Consider the following 18,478-nt stretch of genomic DNA (forward strand, 5'->3'; position numbering starts at 1 on the left):
TTTATGTCTTGATAGCTCTGTGTGTGTGTGTGTGTGTGTGTGTGTGTGTGTGTGTGTGTGTGTGTGTGTGTAACCAGAGAGGCCCGGTGTGGGACAGGTGTCAGATGGAGAGCAGAGCTGAGGAAGAGAGGGAGTTCTGAAGGTCTGTTTTAGAGGTAGACAGACTAATTAGACAGACTAATGAGGTCGGCGTGTGTCGAGACAACGTATAGAGACAACGTATAGAGGTGTGTGTTATTTGGTTCAGGGAGAGTGTGGGACTTGTGTGTTTCTGAAGAGAGGAGAGGGGGAGGCCGGATCCCTGTTATCCTGCAGGTCGGATCCTAAACCTCTCAGCAGGCTGGTGAGTGACAGACAGTAAGCTCCTTACTGCAGTACTGGAGGACTACGTTACTGGGTGACCAGAGCTCCTTACTGGAGGACTGAGTTACTGGGTGACCAGAGCTCCTTACTGCAGTACTGAAGGACTACGTTACTGGGTGACCAGAGCTCCTTACTGGAGGACTGGAGGACTAAGTTACTGGGTGACCAGAGCTCCTTACTGGAGGACTGAGTTACTGGGTGACCAGAGCTCCTTATTGCAGTACTGGAGGACTGAGTTACTGGGTGACCAGAGCTCCTTATTGCAGTACTGGAGGACTACGTTACTGGGTGACCAGAGCTCCTTACTGGAGGACTACGTTACTGGGTGACCAGAGCTCCTTACTGCAGTACTGGAGGACTGAGTTACTGGGTGACCAGAGCTCCTTACTGGAGGACTGGAGGACTACGTTACTGGGTGACCAGAGCTCCTTACTAGAGGACTAAGTTACTGGGTGACCAGAGCTCCTTACTGGAGGACTGGAGGACTGAGTTACTGGGTGACCAGAGCTCCTTACTGGAGGACTGGAGGACTGAGTTACTGGGTGACCAGAGCTCCTTATTGCAGTACTGGAGGACTGAGTTACTGGGTGACCAGAGCTCCTTACTGCAGTACTGGAGGACTAAGTTACTGGGTGACCAGAGCTCCTTACTGGAGGACTAAGTTACTGGGTGACCAGAGCTCCTTACTGCAGTACTGGAGGACTGAGTTACTGGGTGACCAGAGCTCCTTATTGCAGTACTGGAGGACTAAGTTACTGGGTGACCAGAGCTCCTTACTGCAGTACTGGAGGACTGAGTTACTGGGTGACCAGAGCTCCTTACTGGAGGACTGGAGGACTGAGTTACTGGGTGACCAGAGCTCCTTATTGCAGTACTGGAGGACTGAGTTACTGGGTGACCAGAGCTCCTTATTGCAGTACTGGAGGACTGAGTTACTGGGTGACCAGAGCTCCTTACTGCAGTACTGGAGGACTGAGTTACTGGGTGACCAGAGCTCCTTACTGGAGGACTAAGTTACTGGGTGACCAGAGCTCCTTATTGCAGTACTGGAGGACTGAGTTACTGGGTGACCAGAGCTCCTTATTGCAGTACTGGAGGACTGAGTTACTGGGTGACCAGAGCTCCTTACTGGAGGACTAAGTTACTGGGTGACCAGAGCTCCTTACTGCAGTACTGGAGGACTGAGTTACTGGGTAACCAGAGCCATATAAAGGTTTGACCAACTTTGCCAGTCATAACGAGTATTTGGATTCTCAGTAACCATAGCAGTTAAGTTAGCTGTTGTTTGAAAAGTCAGTAAATTCAGCATTTCTCTATGTGGCTCTATCTGTGTGTCACTACCAAGGTGAATCATTTCTATGGCAGTAAAGCAGTGGGTTGTTACAGTAAAGCAGTGGGTTGTTACAGTAAAGCAGTGGGTTGTTACGGGTTGTTACAGTAAAGCAGTTGGTTCTTACAGTAAAGCGGTGGGTTGTTACAGTAAAGCAGTTGGTTGTTACAGTAAAGAAGTGGGTTGTTAAATTAAAGCAGTGGGTTGTTACAGTAAAGCAGTGGGTTGTTACAGTAAAGCAGTTGGTTGTTACGGGTTGTTACAGTAAAGCGGTGGGTTGTTACAGTAAAGCGGTGGGTTGTCACAGTAAAGCAGTGGGTTGTTACAGTAAAGCGGTGGGTTGTCACAGTAAAGCAGTGGGTTGTTACGGGTTGTTACAGTAAAGCAGTTGGTTGTTACGGGTTGTTACAGTAAAGCGGTGGGTTGTTACAGTAAAGCGGTGGGTTGTCACAGTAAAGCAGTGGGTTGTTACAGTAAAGCGGTGGGTTGTCACAGTAAAGCAGTGGGTTGTTACAGTAAAGCGGTGGGTTGTTACAGTAAAGCAGTGGGTTGTTACAGTAAAGCGGTGGGTTGTTACAGTAAAGCAGTGGGTTGTTACAGTAAAGCGGTGGGTTGTCACAGTAAAGCAGTGGGTTGTTACAGTAAAGCGGTGGGTTGTTACAGTAAAGCAGTGGGTTGTTACAGTAAAGCGGTGGGTTGTTACAGTAAAGCAGTGGGTTGTTACAGTAAAGCGGTTGGCTGTTACAGTAAAGCAGTGGGTTGTTACAGTAAAGCGGTGGGTTGTTACAGTAAAGCAGTGGGTTGTTAGGGTAAAGCAGTTGGTTGTTACAGTAAAGTGGTGGGTTGTTACAGTAAAGCAGTGGGTTGTTAGGGTAAAGCAGTGGGTTGTTAGGGTAAAGCGGTGGGTTGTTACAGTAAAGCAGTTGGTTGTTACAGTAAAGCGGTGGGTTGTTACAGTAAAGCAGTGGGTTGTTACAGTAAAGCAGTGGGTTGTTACAGTAAAGCAGTGGGTTGTTACAGTAAAGCAGTGGGTTGTTACAGTAAAGCGGTAGGTTGTTACAGTAAAGCGGTGGGTTGTTACAGTAAAGCGGTGGGTTGTCACAGTAAAGCAGTGGGTTGTTACAGTAAAGCAGTGGGTTGTTACAGTAAAGCGGTGGGTTGTTACAGTAAAGCAGTGGGTTGTTACAGTAAAGCAGTGGGTTGTTACAGTAAAGTGGTGGGTTGTTACAGTAAATCAGTGGGTTGTTAGGGTAAAGCAATGGGTTGTTACAGTAAAGCGGTGGGTTGTTACAGTAAAGCAGTAGGTTGTTACAGTAAATCAGTGGGTTGTTACAGTAAAGCGGTGGGTTGTTACAGTAAAGCGGTGGGTTGTCACAGTAAAGCAGTGGGTTGTTACAGTAAAGCAGTGGGTTGTTACAGTAAAGCGGTGGGTTGTTACAGTAAAGCAGTGGGTTGTTACAGTAAAGCAGTTGGTTGTTACAGTAAAGTGGTGGGTTGTTACAGTAAAGCAGTGGGTTGTTAGGGTAAAGCAGTGGGTTGTTACAGTAAAGCGGTGGGTTGTTACAGTAAAGCAGTTGGTTGTTACAGTAAAGCGGTGGGTTGTTACAGTAAAGCAGTGGTTTTACAGTAAAGCAGTGGGTTGTTACAGTAAAGCAGTGGGTTGTTACAGTAAAGCGGTAGGTTGTTACAGTAAATCGGTGGGTTGTTACAGTAAAGCAGTGGGTTGTTACAGTAAAGCAGTGGGTTGTTACAGTAAAGCGGTGGGTTGTTACAGTAAAGCGGTGGGTTGTTACAGTAAAGCAGTGGGTTGTCACAGTAAAGCAGTGGGTTGTTACAGTAAAGCGGTGGGTTGTTACAGTAAAGTGGTGGGTTGTTACAGTAAAGCAGTGGGTTGTTACGGGTTGTTACATTAAAGCAGTGGGGTGTTACAGTAAAGCAGTGGGGTGTTACGGGTTGTTACATTAAAGCGGTGGGTTGTTACATTAAAGCAGTGGGGTGTTACAGTAAAGCAGTGGGTTGTTACGGGTTGTTACAGTAAAGCAGTGGGTTGTTACAGTAAAGCGGTGGGTTGTTACAGTAAAGCGGTGGGTTGTTACAGTAAAGCAGTGGGTTGTTAGGGTAAAGCAGTGGGTTGTTACAGTAAAGCAGTGGGTTGTTACAGTAAAGCAGTGGGTTGTTACAGTAAAGCAGTGGGTTGTTACAGTAAAGCGGTGGGTTGTTACAGTAAAGTGGTGGGTTGTTACAGTAAAGCAGTGGGTTGTTAGGGTAAAGCAGTGGGTTGTTAGGGTAAAGCGGTGGGTTGTTACAGTAAAGCAGTTGGTTGTTACAGTAAAGCGGTGGGTTGTTACAGTAAAGCAGTGGGTTGTTACAGTAAAGCAGTGGGTTGTTACAGTAAAGCAGTGGGTTGTTACAGTAAAGCAGTGGGTTGTTACAGTAAAGCGGTAGGTTGTTACAGTAAAGCGGTGGGTTGTTACAGTAAAGCGGTGGGTTGTCACAGTAAAGCAGTGGGTTGTTACAGTAAAGCAGTGGGTTGTTACAGTAAAGCGGTGGGTTGTTACAGTAAAGCAGTGGGTTGTTACAGTAAAGCAGTTGGTTGTTACAGTAAAGTGGTGGGTTGTTACAGTAAATCAGTGGGTTGTTAGGGTAAAGCAATGGGTTGTTACAGTAAAGCGGTGGGTTGTTACAGTAAAGCAGTAGGTTGTTACAGTAAATCAGTGGGTTGTTACAGTAAAGCGGTGGGTTGTTACAGTAAAGCGGTGGGTTGTCACAGTAAAGCAGTGGGTTGTTACAGTAAAGCAGTGGGTTGTTACAGTAAAGCGGTGGGTTGTTACAGTAAAGCAGTGGGTTGTTACAGTAAAGCAGTTGGTTGTTACAGTAAAGTGGTGGGTTGTTACAGTAAAGCAGTGGGTTGTTAGGGTAAAGCAGTGGGTTGTTACAGTAAAGCGGTGGGTTGTTACAGTAAAGCAGTTGGTTGTTACAGTAAAGCAGTGGGTTGTTACAGTAAAGCGGTGGGTTGTTACAGTAAAGCAGTGGGTTGTTACAGTAAAGCAGTTGGTTGTTACAGTAAAGTGGTGGGTTGTTACAGTAAATCAGTGGGTTGTTAGGGTAAAGCAATGGGTTGTTACAGTAAAGCGGTGGGTTGTTACAGTAAAGCAGTAGGTTGTTACAGTAAATCAGTGGGTTGTTACAGTAAAGCGGTGGGTTGTTACAGTAAAGCGGTGGGTTGTCACAGTAAAGCAGTGGGTTGTTACAGTAAAGCAGTGGGTTGTTACAGTAAAGCGGTGGGTTGTTACAGTAAAGCAGTGGGTTGTTACAGTAAAGCAGTTGGTTGTTACAGTAAAGTGGTGGGTTGTTACAGTAAAGCAGTGGGTTGTTAGGGTAAAGCAGTGGGTTGTTACAGTAAAGCGGTGGGTTGTTACAGTAAAGCAGTTGGGTGTTACAGTAAAGCGGTGGGTTGTTACAGTAAAGCAGTGGGTTGTTACAGTAAAGCAGTGGGTTGTTACAGTAAAGCAGTGGGTTGTTACAGTAAAGCGGTAGGTTGTTACAGTAAATCGGTGGGTTGTTACAGTAAAGCAGTGGGTTGTTACAGTAAAGCAGTGGGTTGTTACAGTAAAGCGGTGGGTTGTTACAGTAAAGCGGTGGGTTGTTACAGTAAAGCAGTGGGTTGTCACAGTAAAGCAGTGGGTTGTTACAGTAAAGCGGTGGGTTGTTACAGTAAAGTGGTGGGTTGTTACAGTAAAGCAGTGGGTTGTTACGGGTTGTTACATTAAAGCAGTGGGGTGTTACAGTAAAGCAGTGGGGTGTTACGGGTTGTTACATTAAAGCGGTGGGTTGTTACATTAAAGCAGTGGGGTGTTACAGTAAAGCAGTGGGTTGTTACGGGTTGTTACAGTAAAGCAGTGGGTTGTTACAGTAAAGCGGTGGGTTGTTACAGTAAAGCGGTGGGTTGTTACAGTAAAGCAGTGGGTTGTTAGGGTAAAGCAGTGGGTTGTTACAGTAAAGCAGTGGGTTGTTACAGTAAAGCAGTGGGTTGTTACAGTAAAGCAGTGGGTTGTTACAGTAAAGCAGTGGGTTGTTACAGTAAAGTGGTGGGTTGTTACAGTAAAGCGGTGGGTTGTTACAGTAAAGCAGTGGGTTGTTAGGGTAAAGCAGTGGGTTGTTACAGTAAAGCAGTGGGTTGTTACAGTAAAGCAGTGGGTTGTTACAGTAAAGCGGTGAGTTTGTGTAATAATGTGCTGTTTCTCCTTGCATAAAGTTTCATTGTATTGTCTGGCAACATAGAAAGGAAGGTGTGTGTGTGTGTGTGTGTGTGTGCGTGTGTGTGTGTGTGTGTGTGTGTGTGTGTGTGTGTGTGTGTGTGTGTGAGAGAGAGAGAGAGAGAGCTTGGAGGGGTATGTACAGCTAGAGTTACATCTCTCTACAATATGGTTGTGTGTGTGTGTGTGCATGCGTGTGTGCATGCGTGTGTGCGTTCGTGCATGCCAGTGTGTGGTGAAAGAAACCGATGACACAGCTAAAGGGTTAATTGCTAACTCCCAGGCTGGAGTCTCTGGAGGACCACGCCCATCCCAGAGTTCAATGGGCCGAAGGTCTCTTGTCCTCCGCTGCTTCGGTCAAGACAGCGAGCAAGAAGACACCTGACCACCTCTAAACCTCTACCAAGCTTCTCCAGCCCTGTCTGATCCTCTCTTCACGGTAAGTCTTCATTTCCTGTTTCGGCTGCTATTTACTACACAAATACAGTAGCCAATGTGGTGCTTTCTGACACTTACAGTATGTCAAAGGAGGAAGACTGATCGATCACTGCTTGGCATCGAATGATACGGAGTCTAGGGTCACAATGAGTCACCAAAGTCTTCTAAGTAGCTGGCGAACAGCGGGATATAGCAGAACTTGTCATACAGTCTTGTCTCAGCCAGTAGTGTTTAAGTTCTGTAATATACTTTTTGCACTTAGTTTGTAAGTCCATTTCTTGCGAAGTAAATGCGAAGTAAATGTCTAACTAGCTACTACTATCATTCATCTGTATATATTTTTAGATTTTTTTTGATCATGTAATTTAGGACACCACATAATAATGAACATATCAGCTCACAACAACACAGTTAACTCCGCAGCTGATGTTCATGTGGAGATGGCTGTAACATATTCAAACTCCTCTTCTCTACCCAGTGCAGCTGAACAACTCCTAGCCTCTTGTTAGGCCAGTCGGCAGACCCGCTCTACTCAGCCAGGAGTGACTGAACGCGGGGAGCAGAGAGACCTTGGCCCCTCTCGTCCAGAACAGAACCAAACAGACACAGGCTTTTATGAAGGTGTGTTCTGGGGTGTGAGCCCCCTGGGGTCAGGTGTGTGGAGGGTCAGCGAGGGGAGCTGTCTGGGTGTGTCAATTCAGTCAATTCAAATTCAAAAATGTGCATCCGAAATCAAATTTCATTTCCCGAATTGACTAAACTTGAATGGAACAGTAGAGAGCTGTGGGATCAAAGCCACTGCCATATATAGAGTCTATGCTGAGTGAGCCCCCAGAACAGTCTCAGTTTGACGGGGCATGGACTCTACAAGGTGTCAAAAGCGTTCCACAGGGATGTTGGCCCATGTTGACTCCAATGCTTCCCACAGTTGTTTCAAGTTGGCAGAATGTCCTCTGGGTGGTGGACCATTCTTGAAAAACACTGTTGAGCGTGAAAATCCCAGCAGCTTTGCAGTTCTTGACACACTCAAACCGGTGCGCCTGACACCTACGACCTTACCCCGTTCAAAGGCACTTCAGTGTTTTGTCTCGCCCATCCACCCTCTGTATGGCACACATACACAATCCATGTCCCAATGCTTAAAAATCCTTCTTTAACCTGTCTCCTCCCCTTCATCTACACGGATTGAAGTAGATTTAACAAGTGATCAATAAGGGATCATAGTTTTCACCTGGATTTACCTGGTCAGTCTATGTCATGGAAAGAGCTGGTGTTTCTAATGTTTTGTACACTCAGTGTATATTGAGGCCATTCCAGGACACAACACACAACACATATCCTTATTGTCCTCGTATCTCTCCCTCGAGTTAATCAATAACCACACAACTATTTTAATAATAATAGATCACCATACAGAACTGTATCATGTTGTCTTTGTGAGCTTAAAGATATGGGGCCGACCTTCTGGGGCTGAGATTGTATGGTTCAATAATATACACTATAAATTGTATGGTCTAATATATAGATTCGATTCTAGATTGTAGACAATCTTTACTCTCACCTTATTGTAGTTAGCTCTGTATTCTCTGCAGCCTGTGATAGCACACTTATCACTGCCAGAACCCGGTAGATTAGCTTATTGCTCAATACACTGGCAGGTCAATGGAAGCATGAGGTCACAATGGAAGAATGAGGTCACAATGGAAGCATTAGGTCACAATGGAAGCATGAGATCACAATGCAAGCATGAGATCACAATGCAAGCATGAGATCACAATGGAAGAATGAGATCACAATGGAAGAATGAGATCACAATGGAAGCATGAGGTCACAATTTCAATTATAAATACTTCCTTTAATTGTGATGATAAATTGACTGTGTGTGTGTGTGTGTGTGTGTGTGTGTGTGTGTGTATGTATGTATATATATATATATATATATATATATATATATATATATATATATATATATATATATATATATATATATATATATATATATATATATATATATATATATATATATATATATATATAATATAAATATCAGGTAATCTAGATAGACTGTCCAGTATGGCGAAAAAGGTGACCCAGATTTCACGAGAGGACCTGGAGGAGCTCCGGGAGGCTTTCAACAGGATCGGTTAGTTACAGACACACACACACACACACACACACACACAGACACACACAGAGACACACACACACACACACTCACACACACATACCTACAGACACCCACAGAGGTTAGAGAGTTAACCTCGAGGTTAGGGAGGTAACCTAGAGGTTAGAGAGGTAACCTAGAGGTTAGAGAGGGAGATAGTTAACCTGGAGGTTAGAGAGTTAACCTGGAGGTTAGAGAGTTAACCTAAAGGTTAGAGAGGTAACCTAGAGATTAGAGGGATAACCTAGAGGTTAGAGAGGGAGATAGATAACCTCGAGGTTAGAGAGGTAACCTAGAGGTTAGAGAGGGAGATATATAACCTAGAGGTTAGGGAGAAACCTGGAGGTTAGGGAGAAACCTGGAGGTTAGAGAGGTAACCTAGAGGTTAGAGAGGTAACCTAGAGGTTGGAGAAGTAACCTAGAGGTTAGAGAGGGAGATAGGTAACCTAGAGGTTAGATAGGTAACCTAGAGGTTAGATAGGTAACCTTGAGGTTAGAGAGTTAACCTAGAGGTTAGAGAGGGATATAGGTAACCTAGAGGATAGATAGGTGACCTAGAGGTTAGAGAGGGATATAGCTAACATAGAGGTTCAATAGGTATATAGGTAACCTTGAGGTTAGAGAGGTAATCTAGAGGTTAGAGAGGGATATATATAACCTTGAGGTTAGAGAGTTAACCTAGAGGTTAGAGAGGGATATAGGTAACCTTGAGGTTAGATAGGTAATCTAGAGGTTAGAGAGGGAGATATATAACCTTGAGGTTAGAGAGTTAACCTAGAGATTAGAGAGGGATATAGGTAACCTTGAGGTTAGATAGGTAATCTGGAGATTAGAGAGGGATATCGGTAACCTTGAGGTTAGAGAGGTAATCTGGAGGTTAGAGAGGTAACCTAGAGGTTAGAGAGGTAACCTAGAGGTTAGAGAGGGATATAGGTAACATTGAGGTTATAGAGGTAATCTGGAGATTAGAGAGGGATATCGGTAACCTTGAGGTAATCTGGAGATTAGAGAGGGATATCGGTAACCTTGAGATTAGAGAGGTAATCTGGAGATTAGAGAGGGATATCGGTAACCTTGAGGTTAGAGAGGTAATCTAGAGGTTAGAGAGGGAGATATATAACCTTGAGGTTAGAGAGTTAACCTAGAGGTTAGAGAGGGATATAGGTAACCTAGAGGTTAGAGAGGGATATAAGTAACCTTGAGGTTAGATAGGTAATCTGGAGATTAGAGAGGGATATCGGTAACCTTGAGGTTAGAGAGGTAATCTGGAGGTTAGAGAGGTAACCTAGAGGTTAGAGAGGGATATCGGTAACCTTGAGGTTAGAGAGGTAATCTGGAGATTAGATAGGGATATCGATAACCTTGAGGTTAGAGAGGTAATCTGGAGATTAGAGAGGGATATCGGTAACCTTGAGGTTAGAGAGGTAATCTGGAGATTAGAGAGGGATATCGGTAACCTTGAGGTTAGAGAGGTAATCTGGAGATTAGAGAGGGATATCGGTAACCTTGAGGTTAGAGAGGTTACCTAGAGGTTAGAGACAGTGACTAGTAGCTAAAAGGTTGCTGGTTTAAATCCAGAACCCGGAGATGACAAGAGGGGAGGGAACTAGTAACGGGCCTCCATTTTGACCTTGAGCATGGCACTTCATCTGGTCATAATTCTGCCTGCCTACCTGCCTGACTGCCTGTCTGTCTGCCTACCTGTCTGTCTGTCTGTCTGTCTGTCGGTCTGTCTGTCTGTCTGCCTGCCTGTCTGTCTGCCTGTCTGTCTGCCTGTCTGCCTGCCTGCCTGCCTGCCTGCCTGCCTGTCTGTCTGTCTGTCTGCCTGTCTGCCTGCCTGTCTGTCTGTCTGCCTGTCTGTCTGCCTGTCTGCCTGTCTGTCTGTCTGTCTGCCTGCCTGTCTGTCTGTCTGTCTGCCTGTCTGTCTGCCTGTCTGCCTGCCTGCCTGCCTGCCTGTCTGTCTGTCTGTCTGCCTGTCTGCCTGCCTGTCTGTCTGTCTGCCTGTCTGTCTGCCTGTCTGCCTGCCTGCCTGCCTGCCTGCCTGTCTGTCTGTCTGTCTGCCTGTCTGCCTGCCTGTCTGTCTGTCTGTCTGTCTGTCTGTCTGTCTGTCAGTCTGCCTGCCTGCCTACCTGCCTGTCTGCCTGTCTGCCTGCCTGCCTGCCTGCCTGCCTGCCTGTCTGCCTGTCTGTCTGCCTGTCTGCCTGTCTGTCTGCCTGTCTGTCTGCCTGACTGCCTACCTGTCTGTCTGTCAAACACACATACCTACAGACACCCACAGAGGTTAGAGAGTTAACCTCGAGGTTAGGGAGGTAACCTAGAGGTTAGAGAGGTAACCTAGAGGTTAGAGAGGGAGATAGTTAACCTGGAGGTTAGAGAGTTAACCTGGAGGTTAGAGAGTTAACCTAAAGGTTAGAGAGGTAACCTAGAGATTAGAGGGATAACCTAGAGGTTAGAGAGGGAGATAGATAACCTCGAGGTTAGAGAGGTAACCTAGAGGTTAGAGAGGGAGATATATAACCTAGAGGTTAGGGAGAAACCTGGAGGTTAGGGAGAAACCTGGAGGTTAGAGAGGTAACCTAGAGGTTAGAGAGGTAACCTAGAGGTTGGAGAAGTAACCTAGAGGTTAGAGAGGGAGATAGGTAACCTAGAGGTTAGATAGGTAACCTAGAGGTTAGATAGGTAACCTTGAGGTTAGAGAGTTAACCTAGAGGTTAGAGAGGGATATAGGTAACCTAGAGGATAGATAGGTGACCTAGAGGTTAGAGAGGGATATAGCTAACATAGAGGTTCAATAGGTATATAGGTAACCTTGAGGTTAGAGAGGTAATCTAGAGGTTAGAGAGGGATATATATAACCTTGAGGTTAGAGAGTTAACCTAGAGGTTAGAGAGGGATATAGGTAACCTTGAGGTTAGATAGGTAATCTAGAGGTTAGAGAGGGAGATATATAACCTTGAGGTTAGAGAGTTAACCTAGAGATTAGAGAGGGATATAGGTAACCTTGAGGTTAGATAGGTAATCTGGAGATTAGAGAGGGATATCGGTAACCTTGAGGTTAGAGAGGTAATCTGGAGGTTAGAGAGGTAACCTAGAGGTTAGAGAGGTAACCTAGAGGTTAGAGAGGGATATAGGTAACATTGAGGTTATAGAGGTAATCTGGAGATTAGAGAGGGATATCGGTAACCTTGAGGTAATCTGGAGATTAGAGAGGGATATCGGTAACCTTGAGATTAGAGAGGTAATCTGGAGATTAGAGAGGGATATCGGTAACCTTGAGGTTAGAGAGGTAATCTAGAGGTTAGAGAGGGAGATATATAACCTTGAGGTTAGAGAGTTAACCTAGAGGTTAGAGAGGGATATAGGTAACCTAGAGGTTAGAGAGGGATATAAGTAACCTTGAGGTTAGATAGGTAATCTGGAGATTAGAGAGGGATATCGGTAACCTTGAGGTTAGAGAGGTAATCTGGAGGTTAGAGAGGTAACCTAGAGGTTAGAGAGGGATATCGGTAACCTTGAGGTTAGAGAGGTAATCTGGAGATTAGATAGGGATATCGATAACCTTGAGGTTAGAGAGGTAATCTGGAGATTAGAGAGGGATATCGGTAACCTTGAGGTTAGAGAGGTAATCTGGAGATTAGAGAGGGATATCGGTAACCTTGAGGTTAGAGAGGTAATCTGGAGATTAGAGAGGGATATCGGTAACCTTGAGGTTAGAGAGGTTACCTAGAGGTTAGAGACAGTGACTAGTAGCTAAAAGGTTGCTGGTTTAAATCCAGAACCCGGAGATGACAAGAGGGGAGGGAACTAGTAACGGGCCTCCATTTTGACCTTGAGCATGGCACTTCATCTGGTCATAATTCTGCCTGCCTACCTGCCTGACTGCCTGTCTGTCTGCCTACCTGTCTGTCTGTCTGTCTGTCTGTCGGTCTGCCTGCCTGCCTGCCTGCCTGCCTGTCTGTCTGTCTGTCTGTCTGCCTGCCTGTCTGTCTGTCTGTCTGTCTGTCTGTCTGTCTGTCTGTCTGTCTGTCTGTCTGTCTGCCTGCCTGTCTGTCTGTCTGCCTGTCTGTCTGCCTGTCTGCCTGCCTGCCTGCCTGCCTGTCTGTCTGTCTGTCTGCCTGTCTGCCTGCCTGTCTGTCTGTCTGTCTGTCTGTCTGTCTGTCAGTCTGCCTGCCTGCCTGCCTACCTGCCTGTCTGCCTGTCTGCCTGCCTGCCTGCCTGCCTGCCTGTCTGCCTGTCTGTCTGCCTGTCTGCCTGTCTGTCTGTCTGTCTGCCTGTCTGTCTGCCTGACTGCCTACCTGTCTGTCTGTCTGCCTGTCTGCCTACCTGCCTGACTGCCTGTGTTTCCTCCCATACAGACACTGACAACAGTGGTTTTGTCAGTGACTTTGAGCTGCAGGAGCTGTTCAGAGAGGCTAGTTTCTCCATGCCAGGCTACAGAGTCAGAGACATAGTGGAGATCTTTGTAGCAGGAGACACCAACAAGGACGGGAAGATCAGCTTTGAAGAGTTCGTCTCGGTAAGATTTAAAATACACCGAAGTAAAGACGGTGACACATGTAGGCACGCATCCACATACACACTCACACAGACACACTCACACAGACACACTCACACAGACACACTCACACAGACACACTCACACAGACACACTCACACAGACACATTCACACAGACACTCTCACACAGTCACACTCACACAGACACATTTACACAGACACACTCACACAGACACTCTCACACAGACACACTCACACAGACACACTCACACAGACACTCTCACACAGACACATTCACACAGACACTCTCACAAAGTCACACTCACACAGACACACTCACACAGACACACTCACACAGACACACTCACACAGACACACAGCCACACAGACACACTCACACAGACACACTCAAAGACATGGCCCATCCTGTCTTGTAGATCTACCAGGAGCTGAAGAGTAAGGAGCTCAGTGAGACGTTCAAGAAAACCATCGCCAGGAGAGAAGGGATACAATCCTTTGGAGGATTGTCAGGAATCTCCAGCGAGGGAACACAGCACTCCTACTCAGGTAGAGAGAGAGAGAGAGAGAGAGAGAGAGAGAGAGAGAGAGAGAGAGAGAGAGAGAGAGAGAGAGAGAAAAAAAATGTTTGTGTCCTAATCATGCAAGAACGTGTGTGTCTTTGTGTGTGTGTGTGTGTGTTTGTGTGCGTACATGTGGGTGTGTGTGTGTGTGTGCGTTAGATGAGGAGAAGGTGGCATTTGTGAACTGGATCAACAAGTCTCTGGCCAAAGATGAAGACTGTAAACACCTTCTACCCATGAACCCTGACGGAGACAGTCTCTTCAAATCAGTAAAAGATGGGATACTGCTCTGGTAACACACACACAGGCACAAATATATATACACACACTCACACACACACACACTGCTAACATATACTCTGTTTTGTCTTTGCAGTAAAATGATCAACCTCTCCCAGTCTGACACCATCGATGAGAGAGTCATCAACACCAAGAAACAAACCACCTTTACCATGACTGTGAGTTAACACACACACACACACACACACACACACACACACACACACACACACACACACACACACACAGAGGAAAAATTAGACTGTTCCATATCAAAACTCTAAATCTCTCTCTCTCTCCCTTCTCTAGGAGAACCTGATGCTGGCGATAAACTCTGCATTGTCTATCGGCTGTACCGTGGTCAACATCGACGCCCCTGACCTGATGGCTGGGAAACCCCACCTGGTGCTGGGGCTGCTTTGGCAGATTATCAAGATAGGACTGTTTGCTGACATAGAGATCAGCAGCAACGAAGGTACACACACACACACACACACACACATTGTCAAACACATAAACAGGCACAAACAAGAGTGTCTAATTTAGTTTCAATGTCATATGACCTTCATGCCCATGTCAAATTATATGACCCCACTCTGTACCACACTGCAAGCCGATTGGCTTATTGTGTTTATTTGCAGCTCTTATTAACCTGCTGTTTGAGGGGGAGGAGTTAGAGCACCTGATGTCATTGTCTCCTGAAGAACTGTTGCTACGCTGGGTCAACCATCACCTAGGCAACGCTGGGGCCCAACCAATCAGCAACTTCAGCCAAGACATCAAGGTAACACACAGACTGTCAGTCACGTACTGTCACGCGCACACACACTGCAAATATGTTGTTTATGTATTAATGCTGTTATTATACTGTAGGATTCCAGGGCGTATTTCACCCTGTTGGACCAGATCTCACCTAATGGAGAGGACATAGACGAGATGGCCATCCACATCGATATGACCGGCATCAATGTAAGTGGGTGTGTATTCATATGTGCGTGTGTTCATGTTTGCATGCGCGTGTGTGTGTTGCCACTTACGTTTGTGTGTGTGTGTATAGGAGCGTGACGACGAACGCAGGGCAGAGATGATGCTTCGCCAGGCAGCCCGTCTGGACTGCAGACAGTTTGTGTCTCCTATGGATGTGGTGTCTGGCAACAGCAAGCTGAACCTGGCTTTCGTAGCCAACCTCTTCAACACACACCCGGCCCTGAAGAGGACTAACAGCAACAACATAGACACAGCACTCATAGAGGGTGAGCTGCACACACACACACACACACACACACACACACACACACACACACACACACACACACACACACACACACACACACACACACCCGGCCCTGAAGAGGACTAACAGCAACAACATAGACACAGAACTCAACTCTCTCACACACTCACAAACACACACACTCACAAACACACACACAAACACTCTTTCTCTCTCTCACAGCACACTGTAATATGTGTAATGTTGTCCTAACAGGAGAATCCAGAGAGGAGAAAACATTCAGGAACTGGATGAACTCTCTGGGAGTTGCTCCCTATGTCAACCACCTCTACTGGTACAGTAACCACACACACACACACACACACACACACACACACACACACACACACACACACACACACACACACACACACACACACACACACACACACACACACACACACACACACACACACACACACACACACACACACACACACGAACACACACACAGAGAGGGTATACATGTGTGTGTGTTAATGTTTGCATGTGTTGATTGGTGTGTGTGTGTGTTGATGTTTGCATGTGTTGATTGGTGTGTGTGTGTGTTGATGTTTGCATGTGTTGATTGGTGTGTGTGTGTTGATGTTTGCATGTGTTGATTGGTGTGTGTGTGTGTTGATGTTTGCATGTGTTGATTGGTGTGTGTGTGTGTTGATGTTTGCATGTGTTGATTGGTGTGTGTGTGTGTTGATGTTTGCATGTGTTGATTGGTGTGTGTGTGTGTTGATGTTTGCATGTGTTGATTGGTGTGTGTGTGTGTGTGTGTGTGTGTGTGTGTGTGTGTGTGTGTGTGTTGCAGTGACCTGTGTGATGCGGTGGTGATTCTCCAGTTGTATGAGAAAGTCAACGTCCCTGTAGAGTGGAAAAAAGTCAACAGACCTCCATACTCTGCACTGGGCAGTAACATGAAGAAGGTACACACACACATACTTTATTTGAATCCACCAATCGAATTGACAAAAAAGGATCCCAAACATGTCAAAGGTCCATGTATGCGTGGCACTCCAGGGTACAGAAAGCACCTGCTTCTCCAAACAGCTAGGCTTCCCACGACAGCTGAAACAGACCAGTACCTAGCCAATGGCTTTGCCCTAGTTTTTGTCAGGCTTCTCGGCAAAGGCCTGCTCCATGTAGCCGTCCAATGAGCAGCCCACTTCCAAAACAAGCACCTACCCCTGGCCTCACACACAACAATAATATCTTGCGTTCTTGGCGCGCACACACACACACACACACACGCACACACACAGACTCTCTTTTATCAAAATATTGTTGATGAAAATACAGAGGATTTCCAGGCATTGTGTTGGTGTGTCTGTGTGTGTAGTTGGAGAACTGTACCTATGCGGTGGAACTGGGTCAGAATAAAGCTCGATTCTCATTGGTGGGAATTGGAGGAGTGAATCTGAACGAGGGAAGTCCCATGCACACACTGGCTCTGGTCTGGCAGCTGATGAGGAGGTATGTACAGTACAAACACACACCTTTCCTTTTCACTTCGACATCTCTCTCACCTCTTACTATCCCTCTATCATCCCCCACCCCCTCAGGTACACTCTCCAGGTGTTGTCTGATCTAGGAGATGGGGAGAAGATTGGAGACCAGATTATAATCAACTGGGTCAACACTCAGCTCAAAGAGGGAGGCAAGGACTCACAGATCAGCAGCTTCAAGGTGGGTGTGTACGTGTGTGAGTGTGCAGTGCACATTGTGTGCATGTGAACAGCTTTAATGTGTGTGTGTGCGTGAACAGTTCTAATTTGCATCTGTGTGTGTGTGTGTCCTGCAGGATAAGCTGATCAGTACTAGTCTCCCAGTGATAGACTTGTTAGACACCATCGCACCCAAATCTATCAAAGAGGAGCTGGTGAAGAGAGGGGAGCTCAGCGATGCAGACAAGCTCAACAACGCCAAGTAAATAACCCCTGACCCGTAACCTCTGAACTCTAAATGACTTCGACCCTCAACCTCTAACCTCTTACTTCTAACTGACCTCTATCCTCTGACCCCTGAGCTGACTTCCCTTCCCTTTTGTCTTCCTGTAGGTACGCTATCACGGTATCCAGGAAGATTGGAGCCCGTGTCTACGCTCTGCCTGATGACCTGGTCGAGGTGAAACCCAAGATGGTTCTGACTGTGTTCGCATGCCTGATGGGGAGGGGCATGAAGAAAGCTGACGGCTGAACACACACACACACGCTCAGACACACTAACAGCCTGTCCCAATTGGCTCCTTACCCTTTACCCTCTTCCTGTCTCCTGCACATCTAGTCTGTGATTAGATCAGTGTATATAATCGGAGCACAGCTGATTGTTCATTAAACATTTCTTTCATACTGATAGAAAGCGAGCGGTTATGTGCCTAGTGTGCTCAAGGAGGCACTGATGGATCATTTTAATATCTCTAAATTATGTTAATGTATTAATTCATTCTGCGTAAAAGAAACAACAGAATAGAATTATAAATCTATGTAGTGAAGGGGACATGAACCCTTTGGTTTCAATCACAAACACACCTTACATAACTAACAGTACAGACACACTACAGACCTGTAAATGTTGTGTAATTCTCTTGACTTAGTAAACTCAATCGACTGTCGATAATATCCTGGCAGCCTGACATTTTCTTCATGCAAATTGTGTGTGTGTGTGTGTGGGAGGGGTGGTGGATTTTTGAATACTCAATCATAAACACATATAATAAAACCCATTTAATAAACACGTGTTTTATGACACCCGTCACCCGGGACTGAGATAAATGTTTACCAGGAACAGAGGACAACAAAGGAGAACTGTGTGTTGGAATGAGGTCAGTTAGCCTTGTGTGATTTGATGCATGATCTCAACTTCCATCTCACTAACAACGCTGGGATGTGATTTAGTTCATTTAGTTCACAGTTACATCTTTCCCTCTCGCCTCACTCCCACATTTCAACTGGCAGTAATAATTACTGTACCACAGATACAGCTCTTGTGAAGATCATCTGAAGAAGTAGACCAAGGTGCAGCGGGGTAAGTGTCCATGATCTTTAATACTCAGAACACCAAACAAAAACAACAAAAGGAATACCGAACGTCACGTTCAGCCGGCTTCACAGAGCGAACAAAAAACAAGATCCCACAACGTAGGTGGGAAAACAGGCTACCTAAGTATGATTCCCAATCAGAGACAACGATAGACAGCTGCCTCTGATTGGGAACCACACTCTGCCAAAAACACAGAAATAGAAAACACAGAATGCCCACCCCACATCACACCCTGACCTCACCAAATAGAGAAATAAAACAGATCTCT

At 45.9% G+C, this 18,478-nt stretch overlaps 1 protein-coding gene across 3 annotated transcripts; it reads left to right on the top strand.

The window, feature by feature from the left end:
- Positions 1–111: 111 nt before the first annotated feature.
- LOC110495693 (plastin-1) lies at positions 112–17,902 on the top strand. 3 transcript variants are annotated; one of them, XM_036952108.1, is made up of 18 exons: positions 112–227; positions 6,233–6,388; positions 6,866–7,008; positions 8,438–8,530; positions 12,907–13,067; positions 13,485–13,614; positions 13,788–13,920; positions 14,005–14,086; positions 14,217–14,382; positions 14,549–14,691; positions 14,781–14,876; positions 14,965–15,160; positions 15,397–15,475; positions 15,983–16,097; positions 16,511–16,644; positions 16,734–16,857; positions 16,973–17,097; positions 17,229–17,902. In XM_036952108.1, exons 4-18 carry the CDS (start codon positions 8,461–8,463, stop codon positions 17,365–17,367), a joined length of 1,893 nt encoding a protein of 630 aa, XP_036808003.1. In that variant the 5' UTR covers positions 112–227; positions 6,233–6,388; positions 6,866–7,008; positions 8,438–8,460; the 3' UTR covers positions 17,368–17,902. The 3 variants fall into 3 exon arrangements, with proteins under 3 accessions (XP_036808003.1, XP_036808002.1, XP_036808004.1); XM_036952107.1 differs by having other exon boundaries at positions 117–343; XM_036952109.1 differs by having other exon boundaries at positions 117–343; positions 6,871–7,008.
- Positions 17,903–18,478: the final 576 nt, after the last annotated feature.

Source organism: Oncorhynchus mykiss, chromosome 18, assembly GCF_013265735.2.
Source record: "Oncorhynchus mykiss isolate Arlee chromosome 18, USDA_OmykA_1.1, whole genome shotgun sequence".
Taxonomy (NCBI): domain Eukaryota; kingdom Metazoa; phylum Chordata; class Actinopteri; order Salmoniformes; family Salmonidae; genus Oncorhynchus; species Oncorhynchus mykiss.

What these genes read in the sequence shown, in the direction of transcription:
- LOC110495693 (XM_036952108.1), top strand. Translation starts at nt 8,461, where the DNA reads ATGGCGAAAAAGGTGACCCAGATTTCACGAGAGGACCTGGAGGAGCTC. An exon ending in AGAGATCAGCAGCAACGAAG is followed by an intron (nt 14,383 to 14,548) that starts GTACACACACAC and finishes GTTTATTTGCAG; the next exon opens with CTCTTATTAACCTGCTGTTT. An exon ending in CACAGATCAGCAGCTTCAAG is followed by an intron (nt 16,858 to 16,972) that starts GTGGGTGTGTAC and finishes TGTGTCCTGCAG; the next exon opens with GATAAGCTGATCAGTACTAG.